The sequence below is a fragment of the Haemaphysalis longicornis genome, unplaced genomic scaffold, assembly GCF_048455015.1.
Source record: "Haemaphysalis longicornis isolate Haplotype H1 unplaced genomic scaffold, Haemaphysalis longicornis Haplotype H1 scaffold_9, whole genome shotgun sequence".
NCBI lineage: Eukaryota > Metazoa > Arthropoda > Arachnida > Ixodida > Ixodidae > Haemaphysalis > Haemaphysalis longicornis.
This window is the reverse complement of record NW_027526460.1, coordinates 43,809,221-43,831,597: the sequence shown is the minus strand read 5'-3', so window position 1 is coordinate 43,831,597 and position 22,377 is coordinate 43,809,221. Positions and strand designations below refer to the sequence as shown.

At 46.8% G+C, this 22,377-nt stretch overlaps 1 protein-coding gene across 2 annotated transcripts; it reads left to right on the top strand.

Moving 5' to 3' along the window:
- The first annotated feature begins 10,779 nt into the window (after positions 1–10,779).
- Positions 10,780–22,328, top strand: LOC144152267 (interleukin-1 receptor-associated kinase 4-like). Of its 2 annotated transcripts, XM_077683498.1 has the most exons (9): positions 10,785–11,408; positions 11,490–11,650; positions 11,726–11,809; positions 11,872–12,106; positions 12,183–12,297; positions 12,355–12,464; positions 15,029–15,266; positions 21,891–22,043; positions 22,126–22,328. In XM_077683498.1, exons 1-9 carry the CDS (start codon positions 11,206–11,208, stop codon positions 22,177–22,179), a joined length of 1,353 nt encoding a protein of 450 aa, XP_077539624.1. In that variant the 5' UTR covers positions 10,785–11,205; the 3' UTR covers positions 22,180–22,328. The 2 variants fall into 2 exon arrangements, with proteins under 2 accessions (XP_077539625.1, XP_077539624.1); XM_077683499.1 differs by lacking the exons at positions 12,183–12,297; positions 12,355–12,464 and having other exon boundaries at positions 10,780–11,408.
- The last annotated feature ends 49 nt before the right edge of the window (positions 22,329–22,377 follow it).

Below are 22,377 nucleotides of genomic sequence, written 5' to 3'. Positions count from 1 at the left end.
AAATGCGTGGGAATCCCGTTCATGGTTTTTGTTAAAACTATACAGTAAAAGCTCGTTAATTCGAACTCGAAGAGGACCATGGAATTGTTTGAACCAAAGGGAGTTCGAATTAGCGGGCGGGCGCTATAATGAATGGACATCACGCCACACTGGGCGGGCAGAACACGAAGAAGCCACCTCTGGAATCGCTATCGCGAATCAGGCGCTACTGCACGTTTGTGGCAGGTGATTTCGTAAATAATGTTCATGGAGCTCGAACGGCCAACGCAATTAATTTATCGGTCACTTATACGCCAGAAATCCACCACGGCACAAAAAACTCTCAATTCCTCTGTCATATGAATCGGTAAAACACGAAAGTGAAATGTGCAGCGAAATCTGCAGCTAAGCATGATTTGCGGGCCGGCGGCTGTCTTGTGGGTGTGCTTGGCGAGCGGCGTCCTGCTGGCGGGGCATTTCGGCAAAGGTGTACTGGCGTCGTTTTCATGACGGATATGACGTCAGTGAAATTTTGGTGTATCCCGGGACACTGTCGTTTTAAAATACAAAACCCGCAAACGAACAACTCGAAATATAAATAAACCTTTAGTACTAAAGGTTGCTTTCTAGCAAGAAGACCCTTTGTGCAGGGGGTGCACCCTTTACAGGCCGCTTGCTTCGTTGTACCGGCGCCACTTCCGTGACGGATATGACGTAAGTAAAATCTTCGTGAATCCCGCAATAAAACACTTTCGTGTTTAAAAAAAGCAGGACTACTACGACGATCACCGCACGCGGCGCAGGTTACAGCTGAGCTTGTTGCCCACGCCAAGCTAAAAGACGATTAACGGGTTCAGACCAGACCAGCGACCAACCACGGCAGAAAGAAAACATGCATCGGCATGCGCCGGAGCACTGGCGCCGCGCTGCCGGCCCCCGCTACAGAAGCGAAATAAGCTGTCGTCGCTGTTGTTTTAAAGCTAGCTCTACCATCCAAAGGTTCTTTCGTGGCGTGCGCGACAGCGAACTCTTAAAGCGTCGGAGGCAGCGGCAGGGGGATGGAGGGGGGGTGGGGGGTGCGGAGTGTTTTGCTCCCGGATCACACTAGAGATGGCGCCACGAATTTTTGCCCAGCGTTCCCCGCGCGGAAGTGCCTCCTCGCCAGCGGCGGTGGCGTCGGTGGTGCGACTTTGTCTGCTTCAGCGGCGGATGTTGGATGTTTTGGGCCTGTTTCAGCCCAGCTTCGCGTCCATTGCGTGCTGCCTTCGCACGGCTTGATTAACTTGTTTGACAGCGCCTCCAAGGTAACCGGCACCCGACGAAATTAAGTGGTCGTACGGCAAACATACGTTAAGGATCGGTTTGCATGGAGGGAAAACAAAATGTACAAACCACATACAGACTTCTGCGCACTGCTTGCCACGAATGGGACTCCGTTTTCTAAATCGGTGAATACCAATTCGGTTGTGTTTTAAGAGGTATTACAAAAGGCGAAAGTAGCAACAGGTTCTGATAAATAGGAATTATAAAAGTTCCCTCAGCTTCTCTCGCAATTCTCAAACTTACTAAGCTAACTAGTTTAAATCGGTGTTAATGGGAATCACTAAGCTCACATGTCGCATTGTTTCGGTGTCTGCGCTAGTGTCGCGCGGTGATGTAGCTCCAGGCTACCACATCAGGATGGCTAAGTTCCGCTGCCTCACCCTTCGAAAGACGCTCCTCTCCGTTTCCTACCTCCCGACTCACGGCCGGGCTACGGCGGCGGCGTCCGCCGCTCTAGCCTGTCCGTGGCCGACGCTGCTGCTGCGTTCGGGACGCCGCCCCCGCTAATGCCAGGTAACGGCCGGCGGAATCTCTGGTTTCACTCTTTGTAGAGCCACGCGTGTGAATTCAAGTGACGTCTCATGGGTAGTTGTTGTGGGTGTCGTTTAAAGCTTTGCTTTCCAACCACCTTCACAGCGTGGATTGGAGCCTTTTTTTTTTTTTTCGTTGTTTTGCATCTCTATCAAATTTGGCTTGGTTTCGATTCTCAACACATTGTAATCACTGGGCCGACTTTTTCTGCGAGGAGCGATGGAAACTAGGGGATCCCAGTTCGAATTAACCGTTCTGTATACCGACGTGTTCGCATTATCGGGAGTTTTCCACATTTGAAATATATAGGGCTGTGCCGGGGCCAGGGGCGTCAGTTCGAATTAACTGTACGTTCGAATTAACCGAGTTCGAATTAACGAGCTTTTACTGTGTTACCCTCCGCCAGTGGCGTAGCCAGGGGGGGGGCTGACCGGGCTTCAGCCCCCCCCCGAAATTTTTCCGACCGTCGCCGTGCTGCCTGTATGCCTGGTACGTCGCCTGTGAACAAAGCTGCATATCCTTGGAAAGTGCCACTAATAGAAGCATTCACGATTCAATGTCGGCCCTACGCAAGGGTGTTTACACAAAACCACGGCCGTACTCGACTCTTTTTCCGCGCTGAGGAAAGGGAGTCGCGTCCGGCCGTGACAAAACGAAGCGCCTGAAGGGTGCGAACCGCTGAGGGATGATTGCGGAGGGGGGCAGCCCCGAAAGCCATGGCGCCTTCGGGTAAGCTCAGCGCACGGGACGCCAAAGGCATGCGTTGTGTCCCTTTGTGGAGACTTGTGGCAACACAGATAATAATTGGCCGGCTGAGTCGTTCTCAGCAGAAGAGATTGACTCGACCGGGGAAGCAAGGAGTGGTCCGCACTAACTCGCGGCGGAAAAAAAGAGGGACCGCCGGCCATTGATGGTTGAAGACTGGTACGATGCAGGCCCGAAAGGGAACAGACGATCTTTGTATGTTAAGAAGAACAACGTGCAAGCGGCGGTGGCTGACCATGGCCGCTCCATCTCCAGAAAGGGGGAGATCAAGTGGCCGTGGGCACGTGCACATTCAAGACTCGTGCAAGGTAACTGAAGATTGCGATGGGGCTACGTAATGGATGAAACATGCAGTTTAGCTGGATGAATGTCGTGCGCGGGCAGAGGGCCTTTGCGAATGAGACACACAGCAAGGTACGCCCCTCTTCCTCGCGTCAGCCCTTCATTCTTCCTTTTTCACGTCTCTGTCGAGCCCGGGAGAGTTTTGTTGGAGTGGGCTCAGATTGCGGTCACTGAGTGTCCACTTCCGACGGTGATGTTGCGGCAATCAATTTCACCCCTGCGATTAGGCAGCTTTGTTCGGCGGTATTCTTCCCTCACCTAGGAAACTGGAGAACAGGGGGTCGCAAAAAAGGCGCGCTGCGGCTCCCCGAGCCAGTCCCAGACTTTACCCTAAATGGAATGCACGATGGTCACCAGCCCTGCCACAGGCAGACGGCGTCGCGATAGTATCAACGATCAGATGGGCATATTCTACCTCGATCAGAACCAAAGCTCCTCCATTGCATCCACGGCCGCTTTTTCCCTGGACGGCGGCTGCCCAGAGCAGTGTATATGCAGGGGCCTGAAACACAACGGCAATATGCCGCGATGATAGAAGCGCTACTGGTTTTAAGAAGCTCATGTTCCAAGTTCCAACACCCAAAAGAGGCCTCGAATTGTAAGTCATTTTCTTCCAGTGATTAATCCTTGCATGATCACTGATGTCTTTTGGCGATGGAGGTTGCATTGCACGTTAAGTTGTGCAGTGCAGATCAGTTATGCATTCTTTGATATTTAAATAATCATTTCCTTATATTTACACGATGCCACAGTACATTGTGTCTGCGAGCTAAAAATGTGTATCTCGTTTTATTTCGAATGCAGTATTTGCGTTTGAATTGTTCGTTGAAAGCGCCCACGGTGGAGCGGATAGGTGATTTTTAATGAGGGAAAACGTAAATTCAACTCCTGTAAACGCCTAAATATTTTATTATGGACGAAGTTGGAGAGGGTTACTCAGAGTGTATCGGAACAGTGTTAGTATCAGTACATGAAGAGTTAAAAATATATTTGTACTGGCTGCAGTTTTAGTAGTTTGCTTTTACTGGGACGAAACTTTATGTGAGGTAGCCGCTGTCGCATTGTGTGTACGTTATCTGGACTTTTGTCACCGCGTTTCATACATCTACGCGTGCATCCACTGCTACACCCAATTTTAAACCCATAGCAGCGTGCACAGCGCAAGTGAAGGACCTTCGTACTGGTAGCGAAGAAACGAACGTGCCTTTCTGGTAGAATTTTCATTAACTCTTCCTGGCCTTCTTTGAAGTTCTGTGGACGCAGGAGTATCGTTCTTTCAAGGCTCAATCGGTCATGCAAGGCAACAGAATTTCCTAATTAAATAAACGGGCTACAGACCGCAGGCCCTCTCAAGAACACCAGCATACCTCCGCCCTCCTCCTCCCCTCTTTCCCCCCCCCCCCCTCGCCCCCCACATACGTGTGCGCGCTGTTGTCTTTCTTCCTGAATCCACAACTGCTACGTATACATTCTAAAATGTTGCATGAAGGACATTTTGAGCAATCGTCAGCATTTCTTAAGTAACCAAAATGACCGAGGAATTATCACGGTAAACAACTTTGCAATTTTTAGCCAATCTATCCTGCCGTAGCCTAAAACCATGCTTCAGTTTCAACATCACGGTCGCTTTCAACCAAGGAAATAGTTTAACTGTGTCATTACTGTCCGCTTCATGCTAAGCATGGTAGACTTTGGTCTTTCTGTATGCGGGGCCATGCCACTACGCATGTTTTCTTGGTGCACTCCGGGAAACAAAATGCTGACTTGTTTCGGGCATCGCACCATGCGCGAAGGTCATGCTGGCTCTGCACAGCTGCCCCATCCTTCATTTTCTGGTGGACCAAGAAGATTCCCAACATAATTTTCATTTCCCGCGTCTCTAACGAAAACTACAAAACTCCTGTGCGCCCTATACATTCCAGAGCCGCCCATGCTCATGTACTGATATTTTTTTATCGTTTAGCTTTAAAAACGGCAGTTTGTACTCGGCTGAAAAATGGCAGCGCACGCGTCAGCTAAAAAAGTATGTCCTTTCATTAAAGTTTGAAACCAAAATGGTAGGACCGCATTATAACTCTTTCCTCAGATCTCACGACATAATTCAAAACGCAGGAATATTGGGCTCAGCTTGCACAGAACATGCCTAACCGCAAGAGTATGGTCAGACGTCGTCGTGTTTGCGTTATTGTTTTTTCTTGCTAAATATAAAGTTCGATGCAGCATCGAATGGTGAACTTTGCAGTGACTTGCTCTACCTCATCTAGTAGTGGTAACTAAATGGAGTGGCTGCTCCAGAAAAGTTACTGGATAGTACACGCCTTCAGGCAGGCTATAGGGCATTTATGCACGAAGCATTGAAAATTTGACAGGTAATAATGCAACTATTTGAGAACACCAAGCTCATTACAGCAGACTACATTTGGTCTGTGCCGAAATGTAAACCAGATTCATTATGTTACAAAGCACAAGCTTCTCATGTCCGCCCGGAGACCTGATAGAAGCTACGAAATGGACTGCGTTGAGACTCAAAACAGAAGCGCAAATTTAAACAGGCATGACTTAACAAATACCGATGGCTGAATTATTCCGCTTTGCGTGTGGACTAATCCTGCCATGTTCGTGTAATTTTCGCTGTTATTGCGCGTGATGTCTGTGTGTTTAGGGTTGATATTTGTTAAAATTATTGCTAGAGATATAACGCTTCTTGTATGCATAATTCGTAGCCTCTCGTTTTTTAAAGATAAGACCTGTGCTACACATAACGCAAGTGCATAGATTCGATGTATACTGCACAGAATGAGCTCCATTTGCCTTGCACTGGCCGCTACTGTACGGGCGTTGAATGCAAAACATCTTATTTTGCATTTTGAACAAGATTAACTAAATAAAAAAATCTAATTCTTACGGCCTTCGTCATTTTATTGCGGATGTCACACTCATCATACTCCATACGTTGAAATAAAGCAAGTAATTGCATGAAACTATGGCCCTTTAATGCAATGCCTGCACAAGGTTCCCGTGCGTGCAATGTGCGTCCCGTATCACGGGCAGATATTTGTATTACGCGGTCTGCGGATTTCCGCCCAGTTTACAACTTCAGCTGGCACAAATACAATCATAATCAACACCAATAGTATGAGAGAACCTTAAAGGGCCTTTTAAAGACAAAATACAACCTTGTTCAATTGAATAGCAACTAGCCTTTGGTAACTCGCACAGCTCCATTCCAATCACAGGTGTTTTTTCAACCGAAGAAATGCAACAAATGTCAAAAATTTTCAAATTTAGCGCTGCAGAGAAGTGATATCGGCAGGAGTGGTATATATATAGGCTAACACTAAAACGTAGTTATGAGTGTGTTAAGTGCACGTTAGAATTCAAATGATAAGATCAATGGAAGCCTCTCTACAATCGCGCAATCATGTTCCTTGGCGGTGACTTAAGTCGTTAGGCGCCAATCATACAAACAAGTTCCTGAACTGTCATAGTGAAATCGCCGCCGGAAAGTAGGCGGCGATTCGCCATTGCTTCAAACGTTTAATTTAATATATCGATTATTCCCTTGAAGTTACCGATAAAACTGGTATCATTGTTATCGGGACAAGGCCTACTTTTTAATAAACCAAACATGTATTTTATCTTCATAGCCTTTAAGGGCGCTTGCAAACTACCGCGCTTTTTTTTCTTCGGGGGGAGGGGAGAAGGGGGGGGGGGGGAGGGCGGGGCGGAGACCAACCTTAGCCCCCCCCGAACAAAACTCCTGGCTACGCCCCTGCCCTCCGCAGTTATTACCCTTTTCGAGATTTACACAATTGAGATGCGCCTTGCGCACTGGATTATAAAAAAATTTATTTGAAAGTGTAAGCATTAGACCTGCATGCATATAAATAGAAAAAAAATGTGTCTAATTATTAGTGATTTCAGTCAATGGTTTTTATTGAAGTTGTCCGATAGCGCTAGGCTCTTGTTACCGCTTGCGATGTTTTCATAGGTGGGCCTACAGTGAACTAGAATGTCTTGATCCAGTGGCGCGAACGGGAGCGCTTTGCAGCGTTCGGGCTGAAGCAAAGCGCGTCTACCGCCGCCAGGGGCGCCACTGCGCCTTCTTCGAAAACGGTACCGCGGTTGCACGGGCCGTTCCTTGGGGCGCTCGCCAGCTATTGCCGCTGCCGTTTTTTACTGTGGTACAGTAATTAACCTTTATGGAAGAAAGATGCTCACTTTTGTTGTCCCTGTACTTTTCTAAGAACGTTTTGTTGCTTATCAGACCCGTTTGAGCCATCGGGCAACGGCTACAAACAAATCGTCTGCTAGCGGCGCAGACGATACGAGCGGATGTGCGATACGTTGGCGGCGCGCGGTCGGACAAACTCTCCGTCTGTTTATGGCTGAGGCCGGCCTTTCATTTTCTGCGTGTTTTACGTTTCCGTGATGTTCCACAGAAGCAAGAGGTATACAATCGTCAGGAATATAGTTATTGCGAGTGCTGTCGAATAGAGGTTGGCCAGGCCGGGTACGCGATGTCAAAACGAAGGACGGACACCTATTGCTTTGCTCCGGGTTGTCACAGTGGTTACCCTGCAGGTGCTCCCAAGGCGTCTTTGTTCGCCGCTCCTTTGGACGATGAACTGTGCAAAAAGTGGGGACAAAATTTGGGAAGACTGGACAAACTCTTGACCATATCTTCAGCCGTTGGTGAGCGCCACTTTGAGCCCGAGTGCTTATTGCGTGATTACATCCACGTAATAAACGGCTGTAAAGTGCGACTTGTACGCGGGAAGCTGTCACTGGCTCCAGGTGCTGTACCTACCATCCTGCCTGACTGTGCTTCGAATTCTGCGCGGAGCATGCACGCGGAAGCCGCAAAGGAAAAGGCGGACAAGAGTTTCAGTTTCGGCAGCCAGCAAGCAAGCTGAAGAGCCGAAAAAGATGAGGTGCACCAGCCACAACACGAGGCTCTCTCTCCGCAGTGCTCATCAAATGAAGTCGCAAGTTCTGTGGAATGATGCTTTCACAATGAGCCATCTTCAAGAAGTCAAGCTTCCTTCAAAGCTCTGGTGCCGGCTAAATTGTGCCGACGATCGAAACGTTCGTTTCGCTATACGACATCGATACGAAAAAAAAAAAAAAAAAGCTAGACATTTTCACGAGAAATCTGTGCTCTTCTATCCACATGACGACAAAGTGTCGTCGCAAACATTCTTTTCGTGGTGTGTTATGCGGAAGCGGTGACATATATTCCCTAGCTGTTGCGAACAGTGTGCTGCAAGAAGCTGACAGCAGTTCGGCCTGCAAAGGGGCCATGACGACTAGGAGGTTTAGTGATGTATTACACGTGCTAACACAGAAGCTGCGATCTCAAACGACACATTTGGAGACGCTGCCTTCAGCACTAAGTGCCTGGGGAAAGTTTCCTCTGAAGGTAATTTGTTTATTGCAAACTTTGCTGCTGAGAAAATCAGCCGGGTGCTACTGGACGCGTGAATACTGGGTATAATTTGCTTTTGTAGAGTGAAATTCACAAGTAGGTTCATGCCGGGACTTTATTACAGTAAATATAAAAAGTAAATCCATTCGTAAAGAATTAAACATAGCAGTTGTCCGCCGGCAGCACATCGAACGCGTACGCTCGCATCGATCGTCTGCGCAGGTAGCAGACGACACCAAACAACTCGATTTATAGCCGTTTCCCTACAGCTCAAACGGGCATATTTGCAACAAAACGTTCCTAGCAAGGTACGGAAATGCCAGACGGGAGTAGCATTTTTTTTTAAGGGTTAATTACTACCCAACATCGGAACAGCGACAGCCTGCCGCGGCGGCGCCTTTCGAAGATGGCGCAGCAGCGCCACCTGGTGTTTTCTACACAGAAGAGCACGCCCCTTCCTCGCCGTTCGCGCCACTAGATCATTCTAGTTCACTATAGGTGGGCCCCTATAGAAAGTGGAGTGATCAACATTTTAAGAAGCTTAGATGCTGGTTATTCCTCCATGGCAATTTTTGCGATTCAGTAAAGTTGTGGTTCGGTTACTGCGCACGAAATAGTGCGTCCAAGGATGCTTTTGTGTGCACCTAGCTCCTTTAGCCGCGACCTCATCCGTATCTGCAATAAACCGCTCGAGCTTAGAAGGACCGACTGAGGGGAATAGAAGGGGACAGCGGAGAGTGATATGTGACACCCGCTATTCGTTTAGCACTACTATTTGAGAATTAAGGGCCGCCCCCTCCCCCTTCAAACCGCCCAGTCACGGCGCGTCTTGACATACTTCTCGCTGGCACGATTATCCGTCAGTGCGTGGGCTGGCAACTTCATCGACGTCCGTTTCTTCCCTTCGTATTGCTTGAGTACCGTTTTATTTTTACTCTAATGCGTAGCATTCTTTGCCGAGTACCCGAGTTCGTAACGCCCTGAAGTTCTACAAAAATGCAGATTTCGCCAAAGTTTCATCTTTAATCGTTATAATAGCATAAATGGAGATACTTGGTCGGACAAAATTTTGGAAAACCCCAAAAATAAGAAAAGTAAAAAAGTAAAATTTTAACAAAAATGACACGAAAAAAAAAATCAAAACGTGAATCTTATACATCTCTCCCCAAAACCGAAGAATAAAGAAAAAAAGCCCATAAAAGTACGCTAGAAATACGAATAAAAAATAGCGTAAACGAACGAACTCTGTAGTATGCCTTACATATTCGAAAAAAAAAACAATGATGAAGGCACTTTATGTCTATAATTGTATAAATTTACATCATTGGTAAAGAAACAAGGCAATAAAACTTCGGAAAAATAAAATTATCTAACGTCTTTCTCTACTCGTACCCATATTTGGCTGTAAAGAACTACCACTCTAGACAAGCGGTAGAATTCTACGCATTATTAGACAATGAATTTCTGCAGCTTTATGCCGACAAGTCACAATTATTCACCAACTAGCCGGCCTGAAATAGTGTCGCTGCGATTTCTAAAACCAGTGGCGTAGCCAGGATTTTATATAGGGGGGCTTCGAAGCCTATTCGAAGTCTAGGTGTGCCCCAAACTGTGAGGGAAAGCCAGCTACGACGATATCCTAAAGTTGGCTCCACTAGTAAACACAAATGCATTGCGAGGAAAACATTTTTGTAGGGGCCACGTACAAAGCGCTGGAGGCGAACAGATGACCGAAGTGAGGAGGAAGCTGCTTTTCTCGCTCTACGGACTCAAACAAACACACCAAAAAACGGGGGAGATAGTCTGTAATAGCTCCGAAGTAAAATAATTCGACACGTCAGAAAAATTTCTTTCTGTGGGCGTCGATCGCGCTGCTGGCCGAGTAAGGGGCTACTCCGGAGTCGCTTAAATTTAGGACTGTTAAATGAGCGAGGGCCATGGACATAGGGACACGATACAATGTCTAAAGTACTGTACACTGGACATTTAAAGTTTTTTTATATCTCACCTGCCCAACAAAAATTAAGCTTTCTCAAAATTTTTTATGTCACAAACTATTTCCCAGTGGCGTAATCTAACCGAATTCATAAGCTTGCAGGCACCCGCAAGCCCAACTGAGGCAATCGAAAAAGCATCTACTTTAAATTACACTTCACTCTCATCTTCAAGGTAACCTTCAAGATCACCTTCGTAGTAAATTAATATCTTAACTACTCTACTTATTAACCGACGTGTCCACACGTACAGTAAAATAGAACCTTCTAGTTCCCTGTACCACAGGCGAAGAGCTAGACGAGCCGGAAGGGCGCCGCAAGAGCGTGCGAATGAACACTAAAAATTGTTCTCACGTGGCGTGCGAACTGTAAAAAAATTGCTCGCACGCCACGTGCAAACTAGCGCTGCCAGCGCCGTCGCGACGTCTTGTTTTCCTCGTTGGGAAGTACAAAAAAAGACTTGCATGTTAGGAAACTAGTGGGCTTCGATTTTCCACTGGGCTGCAAATTCCTCCGTATCCTGTGCTGGAGTCGTTGTTCTGTGGCTAGAGGGTCCTAAAACAGTACACTTTGTACCAGGCATTGCAACTCAAACAAAAAAGTTGCGAAAGTACACTTCTGACTTCAGCGCTCTAGGTGCTCTAGCACTGCTGAAGCAGGCGTTGGCTGTACGGCGCGCAGTGAGTGCGTGTGTTTTAAATGCGATCTTGCAAACTTTCTCCGGGTGTGTGCACGCTTGGGTTAGTTTAAAAACGTCGCAGGAGTTGCGAACGACATTCTGCGCGTAAACTCGCTGCGTCAACGGTTTCCCTGCGGATGCAACGGGAACGTTGAGAGGACGTCATGTTGCTGCAAGAAGTTGCAAACGATTTCTGTGATCCATCGGGCGATGTCACCCCAAGCACCGAGCTGCGATTCTTACCTGACCACGCGCGTCTGCGGCTGACAAGTGTCTTGGACGCAGGAGATGGCTGGAGGAAGATTCTGCATCTCGTCACACACCCTGATCACCCTGCAAAAATGCTTTTCAACGCTGATCACGCGAGGTAACTATCCCGTTGACACCAGCTGTTCTAACTAACCTACTATCCATAACTATCCTGTTGACACCATGCGCCACCTTCTAGAGTGCTTGAAAATTACACACGAGGGAGCCGGAGCGACGAAGTACTGAAGACTTGGAGCACAACGGGACGCAATAGACCAACGATATTAGATTTGGTTCACTTGCTGAAACAGGCAGAACTGCACCGAGCGGCTTCCATCGTCGAAAGAGTTGTTTTTAAGCGTAAGCTATACAACAGATTCGCATGCTTTATTTTTCATCATACCCGCAAATCAATTTTTCATTTGGGACTTCCAGAGGTGCCAGAAGATGATGACGCCGTCGATGAGGATCTTCTTACAGATGAATCTCTGCCTTCCCTGCCTTCTGGAGATTGCAGCAGTAAGTAAGACGGTCAGTTGTCGCAGGCAGACGGCTTATGCTATTCACAATTTTTGTCTTAGGTGAAGTTGCAGATCCTTTGCTCAACGAGACTCCAAGGTTCGGGTACGACTACCTTGAACGTGCGACTGGCAACTTCTGCAACGTGCCGCTCTCTGAGGGAGGCAACAAGGTTGGAGAAGGAGCCTTCGGAGTTGTGTATCGAGGCACGTTACCGAACGGAACATTCGTTGCTGTGAAGCGCCTGAAAGAGCCCTTCCCGAAGCAGTTTCTCGCGGAAGTAAGAACTCTACAGCGGTGAGTATGCGGGAAGGGTCGTTTTTGCGTTGATGGAATGTGAGCATGCATGACTGGTGCAACACTTCCTTCCCAGGTACCCCCACCAAAACTTGCTGCCTCTAATTGGCATAGCATGCGATACAACTGCCAACTGCATAGTGTACGAATTCATGGAGTTGGGATGCCTGCAGTCGTGCCTTGCAAACGAGGTAGGTCGGCATCAGTGGCAAATGCCAGGCTGCATGACAGAGTGATGTCGCTTGCAGAACTGCCCAATGTACTGGAAAAGGCGCATAACCATACTGACAGAAGTTGCTGCTGCACTTCACTTTCTGCACACCCGCACTCCATGCCTGATCCACAGGGACGTTAAAAGGTAATTGGAGTATTAACCATTTTCACTCGCATGGCTGTTTGTTGTTGTTGTTGTTGTTTTCTTTTTTTGCATTGAATAGACTTCAAAATATGAACCACCATCTATCTTTTAAATGAATGTGTCTTTTCCCAGTATGCACCACTACACTAAGGGCACATTGTTGGGCGTAGGCAATGAAAAGCATTTTGACACTCATTGCTTAGCGTAGATAAGAAACTTTTTTGTGCGTTTGTTTTTGTGACTGTAACTATACTCATTAAAGGAACCATGAAGACGACGTACAATTTTTTTTATTCGAAAGATTGGGGAGCTCTGACCTTGTTACAATTTTGTTTGATATCAAACGTTGCTGCAGCCATTCTAAAATTAGTGCTTAAAAGGGCAGATTTCAAATTACCCTCTTGCTGCCCCACTATGTATACGACACGGCAAAACCCCCTCGACATACTTTGGGTAGCGGCCAAAAGTGGGCTGTCAGTACACTTACTTGGTAAAAAACTGGAATTTTTGGAGTCCCTGGTAAAACCTAAGCAACCATACTAAAGCGTTCAGTGTGTAGTAACACTATGCCATGTAACAGCGTAGCTATAAACTTTGTTCTTGCTTTGGACATTAACCCCTTTCTCTTCCGAAACATTTACCAACTTTCCAACCGTCCTGGTCCGAAACTGTTTCGCCAATTTCTGGCACCGTGAAGTAAAACCCAAACTGTGCAAGAAAATTTGCAGGATATTTATTTTTTCTCTTTCATTCTGATTGCAACTCCTTTACGATATTTGAGCAGCGTGTGAAACTGCTTGAGGCTATCTCCTGGGTGCAGGCGAGTGTTTTTGCTGCAGGCTTTGCAGAAAAACAGTTTCCCTCCTGCCTCCTTTTGTTTTTCTGTCATGATTAGCAGCACATCTGATGGAGGCACGTAATTCTATACCTCAATGAAGTCATCATCGCTTTCGCAAAGTGCACCACCGTAAAACGCACGTGATGAGAAAGCAGCCATGCTTCTCAGCGAACAGCGCACACGTGAAAACGCTCTGGGATCCAGAAAGCCCGTGCTGAACATTGTGCTGCACCCTTGTGCAAAAAGAAGTAAACTTCAACAAACAAAGTTCACTTATCCCTCAAGAGATGGTGTATCATATATGCAGAGTGTGAGCGCATCGCAGTGAAAATACTGCGAAATTTAACCTTGAACACCAAAGTCGGGCAGAAACCCACAACGGACCGCTATGGTCATTTTCAGGCAGGGCCCGACAACGGACCAGAAAGGGTTAAAAGCTGTGAAGTGCTTTTTATTGTTGACTTGAAGTCAGCTTCAGCTCACTTGAGTGAAACAATGGCAAGATGCGATTTTTTCGTGATACTTCCTACTTCAAATGCTTCCAGGTGTTGTTAGAGTCACTCAGAAGATGGCACAGTATTACCACAGCTCATGAACCGTGGCGTCCCATTTATGGTGGTTTCCCTTACACTAGTTTACTTTAGCTGTTTGGTAATAAAGCCACTCGTAGCGTCCCATTTACAATGATTTTCCTTACACTAGTTAACTGTTTGGGATCACCCGATTGCCAGAAAATTACCATTTTCTTTTTTCGAACTTCCAGTGGCAATTTTGGAAAACTGCGTCATCAATCAGTTAATTTAGTTACCATCAGCAGATCGCATAAGTTCGACCCGTCATGTCACACGTTATGTGCGTGAAAGTAGCTGTAGAGCTGCTACCCTTTTCCACATTTTTCTCAATACACAGCTCAACACATTTTCTGTTGTATACCTAAGTTGCAGTTTTTTTTCTGAAATTTTTGTTGGTGCGTCTTACCCACCGGTGCGACTTATTTTATGGAATACATTCGGTACGTGGCGGCCGCTCGTGGTCCGCGCTCGGTAAGATGCCTGTGTGCTGCGTGATATCAGCGCGCGTTAAGAGACACAGCTCTATGGTCTAAATGAATTAATTATTTGTTAGCGAGTCGGTGGAAGAAGGCTTCGATGGTTCTGCCTAAACGCCGTCTGTAAGTACATGTCATCGGTGCGCATCAATAAACCATTTTTGAGAAGTTAGTTCTGTATAGACTTTGGATGGTAGGTGCCTGTCTAGCACTGCTTACCAGGGGATGCATTCAGAGGCGGCGACTAACGCAACTATGTACTTTCGCCGCACTTTCTAATGAACTGATTAAGTGCGTTTTGTACAGCGGTGCAACTTATAAACGGTTTTTGCTTCTCGCAAAAACTGTCGTTTTGAGGTGGGTGCGACTTCACAAAAGCGCGACTTATAGACCGGGAAATACAGTGTTTGACTGAAGTTCACAGTAAAACCGACATGAGTGTTGTTCCAATGAAGCAGTTTTTTGATTGGGGCTGAGTTGTATGCTGTCTCCATACAGATAGCATACATACGTACGTAAATGCTAGAAAAGGCAGGCATGTCTGCATAGCAGAGTTGAAAGCAACGCTTTCCCTGTAAAGTACTGTCGCCCTGAATCTGCTGACAAGCGGAATGGTGTGCAGTGCAATGTCGTGCAAGTGTGCAGACTGCGCCACGATATCCGCGTGACTTCTTGCAGTGCAAACGTTCTTCTGGACAAGAACTGGACGGCGAAGCTGGGCGATTTCGGCCTGATCAAAGAGTCGTCTGGAGACGGCACGACCAGAACAGAGGTTGTGGTTGGGACAAACATCTACATGGCACCCGAGGCCTACCTCGGCATTGTCTCGCCTCGGATGGACGCGTACAGCTTTGGTGTCGTCATCATGGAAGTGTTGACAGGCAGGCCACCATTCACAGCAGTGGGAGGAGACCTTGTAAGTAACGGTGTACGCGGCAGGATGCCGAACAAGAAATATACCACAGTAAAAGCTCGTTAATCTGAACTTACGGTTAATTCGAACCGACGCTGTGGTCCCGGCACAGCCCTGTACATTTCAATGGGGGGAAAACTCCCGATACTAATGCGAACACGTTGGCATCCAGAACGGTTAATGCGAACTGGGATCCCCTGGTTTTGCATCGCTCCTTGCAGAAGAAGTCTGCCCAGAGTGATGACAATGTGTTGCGAATCCAAACGAAACAAAATTTACTAGAGGTGCAAATCACGAAACAGAAAAACAACCGTGTGGCACACGCGCTACACTGCTGCGACAGCTCATTTCGCTTCCGCAGTAGGTGCCGCGCCGCCGGTGCCAGTGCTCCGGCACATGCCGTTGCAGGTTTTCTTTGTGCCGCGATCGCTGGTCTGGGCCTGCTATCGCGTGGCGTGTGTAACAAACGTGTAGTAGCGCCTAATTTGCGATAACAGGTCCAGAGGTGGCTTCTTTGTGTTCTGCTCGTGCAGTGTGGTGTGATGTCCATTCATTATAGCTCCCGCCGGCTAATTCGAACTCCACTTAATTTCGAACAATTTTATCGTACCCTTCGAGTTCGAATTAACGAGCTTTTACTGTATTCACTCCGTACGAGTTAAGGTTCTAATGCATTTCCAGTGTAACTAAACATTAGACAATTCACACTTTGCAGTTGCGAACCAATTTTCATGTAGCTGATGTTGCTACACTTTGTGGGTTAAGCATTGTTACCACCCGCAATTGTTTTCCCTCGTGGGTAATTTAGTGTAAAGGCACGTGCACTTCTCGTTTCCCGTGTCGTTTATTTCATTCAAGGGTATCAAGTGCGAATAAATATTGTTCCCAGCAGTCAGGCAAGCTCCGTGGTGCTCAGTGGCGTAACTGGGGTGGTGGTGGGGGTACAAGTTCCCCGGCAGCTTTTGGGAAGGGGCGCCTAGCAGGAGTCCATCCAACATGTGTCGGAGGGAAAAAAATAAGTAGTGGGGCTATGCCACCGTAGCGGGGCGACGCAGCCACAAAAGTCGCTGTTGAAGAGGGCACTAGTTTTGGCTTGTTGGTACGACACTGTGGCAAAATAGCGCTGAGGAATACAAGTACTAAGAGAGGGTGACACACACGGGCTGCTACGCCAAAAGATGCGCTGGGCGCTAGCGTCCCGTATGTGATCCCCCCCTCCCTTAGTCTTTGTATTCCTCAGCGCTACTCTTCTGTTACAATGTCGCTGTTCAAGCAGTTAAACTGCTCTCCAACTCATGAAGCGCAGGCACCTATGTATGAATGCTCAAGTACGCCAGGATGAAGGACTCCAAGGGGCAACACCGATGATATCCAACGCTGCGTGCATGCATGCTGCATGCATTGTATCTGTTCTTGTTTGTATTCCAGCTGTGGGCAGAAAGTGGGGGTGCACTTAAAACTTGCGCCCTTATATTTCGATTGCAGGTATTCTTACAAGGTGAGGTGAACCTGAAGAAGTTCTGCAATTTGTCGTACAGTACAGAGATTACAATGTATTTCTCAACCTTCATGTCACCATTCATGTCACCATTCAGATAGTATTAATAAGCATAGCAGTTTCCATTGCTGGCTGTGAGAGTTCTTCAGCAAGCTGAAATTGATACTTGCCTATTAGCAGGCCACATTGGGTCAGGACAGACTTTCTGATCTTGCTCTGGTGAGTGTGGAAGAGCAGAAACTGGAAAAAAACTAACTTTGATTACATCATACAACAGTTTGCTTCACCAAAAGCAAGAAAAGTGCTACTCTCGTTTTTACGGAGTGCCCTAGTGTCTAGTCTTTTTCATATTTGTGTTATTAATAACCAAATTATGTAAATAAAGCTTTTAAACATAAAGAACACGTTTTTCTTGACAACTTGTTCATGATGAGCATCAGCACTGGTGTAACAAGAGGCAGTGATGTGCGATGAGTAGACAGCAGGGACTTCCGGAACACGTTTTTGAATGCATTGATAAAAAATGTGGACATAGTATGTAGATTTGAAGTCAGCAATAAATAATTTTGGCCACTACATTTCATGGCAAGGCAGCGAAAAATGATAAGAACTGTTTAGATGCCTACTTGGCAGTTCTCTTCTGTCTGGTTGTAATTTATGAGCTTTGCCTGTTTTGTGTCAAGTGAGATGAAAACATGCGACCGGCAAGGTCCATTTCTCCTTTCACTTTTTCTTTCTAACCTGTGGACTTATGGTGTATGGTACAACACATAGGTGTGCTAAGACTGCTATTGTCCACTGCAGTGAACCAAGAAATCACTCATTTGCTTGCCCAAACCACCCAGATGACCTTAACTATCATCATCACGAGAAACGTGAAACTATATTTGCCATGGCCACCATCCTATCTAGTTCTTCCACTGGTGGTGCTAAACCTTTCTCCAGGTTTCGTTATATCTCAATGTCATGTAGCCATTTCGTATTTTCATTTCCCCCTCTCCACTACCCATAACAGTGCTGTATGTTAGTCAGCACAAATGGGTGCAAGTTAACGCCATATTTGTGTTAGTAATAACATAGAGCTTTGTGCTTTCACAAGGTGCGGAGTTATACCCCTGTCACACGGCAAATCTAATGTCATTCAAAGTGAATGACATTAGCTGTTAATGACATTCGGCTCTGCCGTGCGGGTCTACACGGCGAAACAAATGTCATTCGATTTCGATAGCGGTGACGATTAGCGAGCTCGCAAAACCGCAAAAATTACATTTCAAGCGCATCTAGAATGTTTTTACACGTAATATTTAAAAAAAAACGTAACAAAGGATTATTTTTTAAGTAAAAAAAACAAGAAAACCATCGATTTAAGTGGCATCAGTAGACATTTCAAGCCGAGACAAGTCTGCAAAAAATCCGGATTCGGCTAGCGCGCGCACTGGGGACGAGATTTTCTTTTTTGTTAGTACTTGTTTATCTTTTTTTTCATTTGAAAAACAACACAAAGAAGCAAATATAAGTTTACCGACAGTTTTTAGAAATAATATTCTCTGGTTTATTACTGAATTTTTCTGTCTAGGGACGCGCTACTGCTGTCAAGGCTGCTCATTCGGCCGCCAACTGAGGTCTAACTGAGGTCCGAGACCTCAGTTAGCCGGTAAATGTCATTCGCCTTGAATGTCATTCGGTATTCTCGTGTAGCGCCGAATTAATGGCATTTAGAGCGAATGACATTTGCTGTAAATGTCATTAGATCTGCCGTGTGACAGGGGTTTTAAATAGATTCTCATGGAAGTGTGGAGAGGTTATCGCTCCACGAGGGGGAGGCTCCAAGGACTAGATCATGGAGAAATTCCCTTTTTACGTCCCATTATATAGCCATGGCTTGCATTGGGCTGTAGTTCTGGCCAGTAGATACGAATAAGATGGAGCGAGACGAAAGCATTCCCTTGCGATCTGGGACTCTCTCCTTGTGTCCGTAGTAGTTCCATGAGCACCAGCATAATTCCGAATTCCTCAGGCCTCCAAAATTATTGGGCAGACTTTCAGGGGAAAAGCCCCGTAAGGGCTGGGGCCGTTAGCGTCTCCTGTCGTCGTCGTAACCGTCGTCATATGCAGTCACGGTACTAAAACACCAGGAAACTCATTCACACCTCGCGCTGGAGCTCTTCGCAATGCATACTAAAAAAACGTCGAGACACTCAACGCCTCCACTAGAGCTTCGTGCTTCAAAGACACGCCTTTAGAGCAGAGCTGCATACCTCTACCCCCCCAACGGTTTCATCTCCGTTGGCAAAAACACCAAGGCGCCAAGAGTACACTTATAAACTGCATTTCGCCCTCCCCAGGCTTTACGTTAGTTGAAATGGCCCGTGATTTTTTTTACCAATGGTGAAAATGATTTATTTTCTCTCAGGCAGTTGAGTGGCTTGCTATGTGGAGCCCTCAGTTTGCTTTTGAACTTATTTATTACATGGGAATTGGATGCTCAAGGTCTTGAAATAAAGCAGCATTTTAGGGCTCAATTTCATTCATTTTCAGACGCATTATGCTCTCATTTGGCTGGGCTGGGGATTGCAGTGCTGTGCAGCCTTAGGGTGAATTACTTGGCGGTATTTACAAAGCAAAGCCAATAAATCAAGGAGACAGAAGTTGCACTGCCAAGTAGTTCGTTGGCAAATTTTCTCTAGTATTTCCTGGCACCAAAATGCAGTTAATTGTGGCCTGCTCACGTTTATTTGTGCTGGAATTGTAGCATCATCTTGTGGAGTTAGAGGGGCATCATCTTGCTAGGCCATAGATGTTTTACTGTTCAACGCTTGGAAAAATTCACAATTTTCACAAGTATCTGCAAACATATCTTGCAGAGAAAGAAAAAAATGAAATATATATCCAGAAGTACTACAACCTTTGCAGACGTTCAAGCATGGTGCGAGATGTTGCACCACTTCTGGCAGTTTGAACCACTGATCTCCACTTAGTTGCTGGATGGGGCTTCGCCGCTGTCGCGGCCAAGCGCGCGCACGGCCACCGGAAGTTCAATGGCTCGTCACGGAAGTCGGGCGTCTGCTATGCTTTTCAACCTCTGATAAGCGTCCCCATTGGCGGATATTGGCATTTTGTTCTCACTTTATTGCATTTTGGCTATACACATTGCGTTCACATCGCAACATATGCTATACCGAAATATGCGACGTTAATATGAAGCAGAATTTAATTGCAAAGGAGAACGAAAATGTCACTTGGGTCTTGGTTTGAGAGACGACGCAGCTCTAACGGGATTTATGCTAGAAATTTATGCTAGGGATTTATGCTAGAAAGAAAACAACGTGGGCACGGCGACAGGCTGTAGCCGAGTTCATGCGCCCGTTCTGTCAAAACAGTTGTCAGTAAAGTGGTCACTGCAGAGCCTGCTGCCTGGGGATGGAGAGCTAGTTACACGGGCACAGTTAACCACGGTTAAGCAAACCGCGGTTAGACAAAACTGCAGTTTGCTGCGTTACACGACAGACGAAACTGCGGTTACGTCGCTAACCATGGTTAGCGCAAACTGAGCTTGGCACCTCAGTTCGGTCACGCTAACCGCACTTTCTGCAGCCGCAGTGCTCAAAATCGCACAATTCAGTTCGGACGCAAGTGGCGGCGCATCAGCGGAGGCGAAAAAAAAATCACCTGGCGTTCGGAAGAGACAAAGGTTCTCAAATAGCGGGTGCCCAAAAGATGTCCCCAAGACGCGCTTACGTTCTTTTGCATTGCTCTCGCAATCAGCGCGACTTCCCGTCAGCAGCGGCTCGTTTCCCGATCCGCCCGATCAACTACGACAAACGCCGTGCTAAATTTGTAAATTCCGCGCGTCGTCCGCCAAAAATGGTTATAGCAGGTAATCTTGAAGCGTTTTCAGCACACGGAAACTATCGGCGCGCGCGTCGGCCGTGCCTGTAAACACACCGGCGCACCTGCCCGCACGGCACTGCTTGCGGCCCGAACAGTCCCAGACCACGGCAGCAACAGCTTATCGCATCGCCGCTCTTCGAAATCAATCTGATCGCGGAAAAGAACTTCCGCATTCGAGAAAATGGATGTTAGTGCGGTGAAAAATTGTGCTATGGATTGTAATTCGCAGTTGTAGAGATAGCGGTGGTCAAATATCTACCGCGATGCTATGATGAAAGTTCCTAACACCGAACAGACCTAAGCAAACCAAGCCGGTTGCGAGCTGTTGGGGAAGCCCCCCTTCTCGCCGCGCACGAGTGCGTTGCGTTTGTGTCAGAAGCAAATGCTTTAACGATATTTCTTTTTGTCTACACTGCTTCTCTTTTTTTTCGTGAAGTTAAAAGTGTGGTAATTTATTTTTGTTGCGCTCATAATTAAGTGACTGCGGTTACCAAACTTGCAATTTCGCGTGCAACATCCAAAACCGCAGTTGGCGATAACCGCGGTTAAAGTTTAGTAACCACGGTTAAACTGCGGTTACTTTCGCCGTGTAACTAGGGTATAAGTTTGCCACCCAACGCCGGTATAAATCCGGCTTAGAGCGAAGGAATCTGTGTAACAAGAGCCCCAGCCTAAAAACGACACTGATATGACATTTGCGTTTCGCTGCGTATCACGCACGTCGTTCAGAATATTGTAATACTTCCAAGTAGAACATCTTCCCAGACGACTTCTCTGGTCTGCTTGTGCAGTTGACGGCGCAACAAGCACGCATTTTTGGCGGAATGCGTGCGAAACCAGCCCATGCGTAGCATGCGCTATGCTGGAACGGCCAGACTTCGGGACGAGCGCTCGAACTTCCGGCGGCCGTGCGCCGGAGAGCTCGAAGCGCCATCCAGCAGCTCTGGTGGAGATCAGTGGTTTGAACCTCCTCAATGCATATGGGGAAGGCCTGTTGCATTTGCAATAGAGTTGTGTTGTGTACTCGAATGCCCAGTGTTCCAGATTCTTTCAAGCCTGTGCTGCAATATAGAAGTGGTATTGTGCCCAACAACTAATTTTGATTAAATAGGACTGCTCATCATATGCTAGCAGGTTAAGACAGTTGAGCAATTCACTCGCCAAATTTTGACCTGCTAGGCATTCATTTTACGAGGAGCCTGTTATTGTTCAACCTGCATGTGCCTTTTTTTTTTCAGTTAACATACTTGAAGGAATGCCATTCCGATGACATCACACCAGTCTTGGACTCATCGGCAGGCGTGTGGGATACTGGACTGGCACAAAAGATCTACGAGATTGGGGCAACGTGTACAAGGCTCGAACGAGCACAGCGGCCAACTATGGAGCCTGTAAGCAAGTAGTCTGAAGGCATTTAAGACTGTTCTGGCACACTGGGCAAACAAATTCCAGAACGATTCGTTTTCTTTGCAGGTGTACGAGAAGTTGCAGAACTTAAATGACATTTGCAATGGCCCAGTGAGCTAAGTGAAGACTGCACAGATCTTCATACGTCCCGAGCACCTTGCAAGCTGCCATGAAGATACTATTCCAAAAGCAGAACTTCGCACGTGTAACGCTTTATTTTGTGAAGTGAGCCTCTATGGCCAAGAGTGGTCACAAGTAAAAAAAAATTTTACGACATGCTCTGGTCATGCAAAAAATCTTCAACGCTCATTCGAGCTC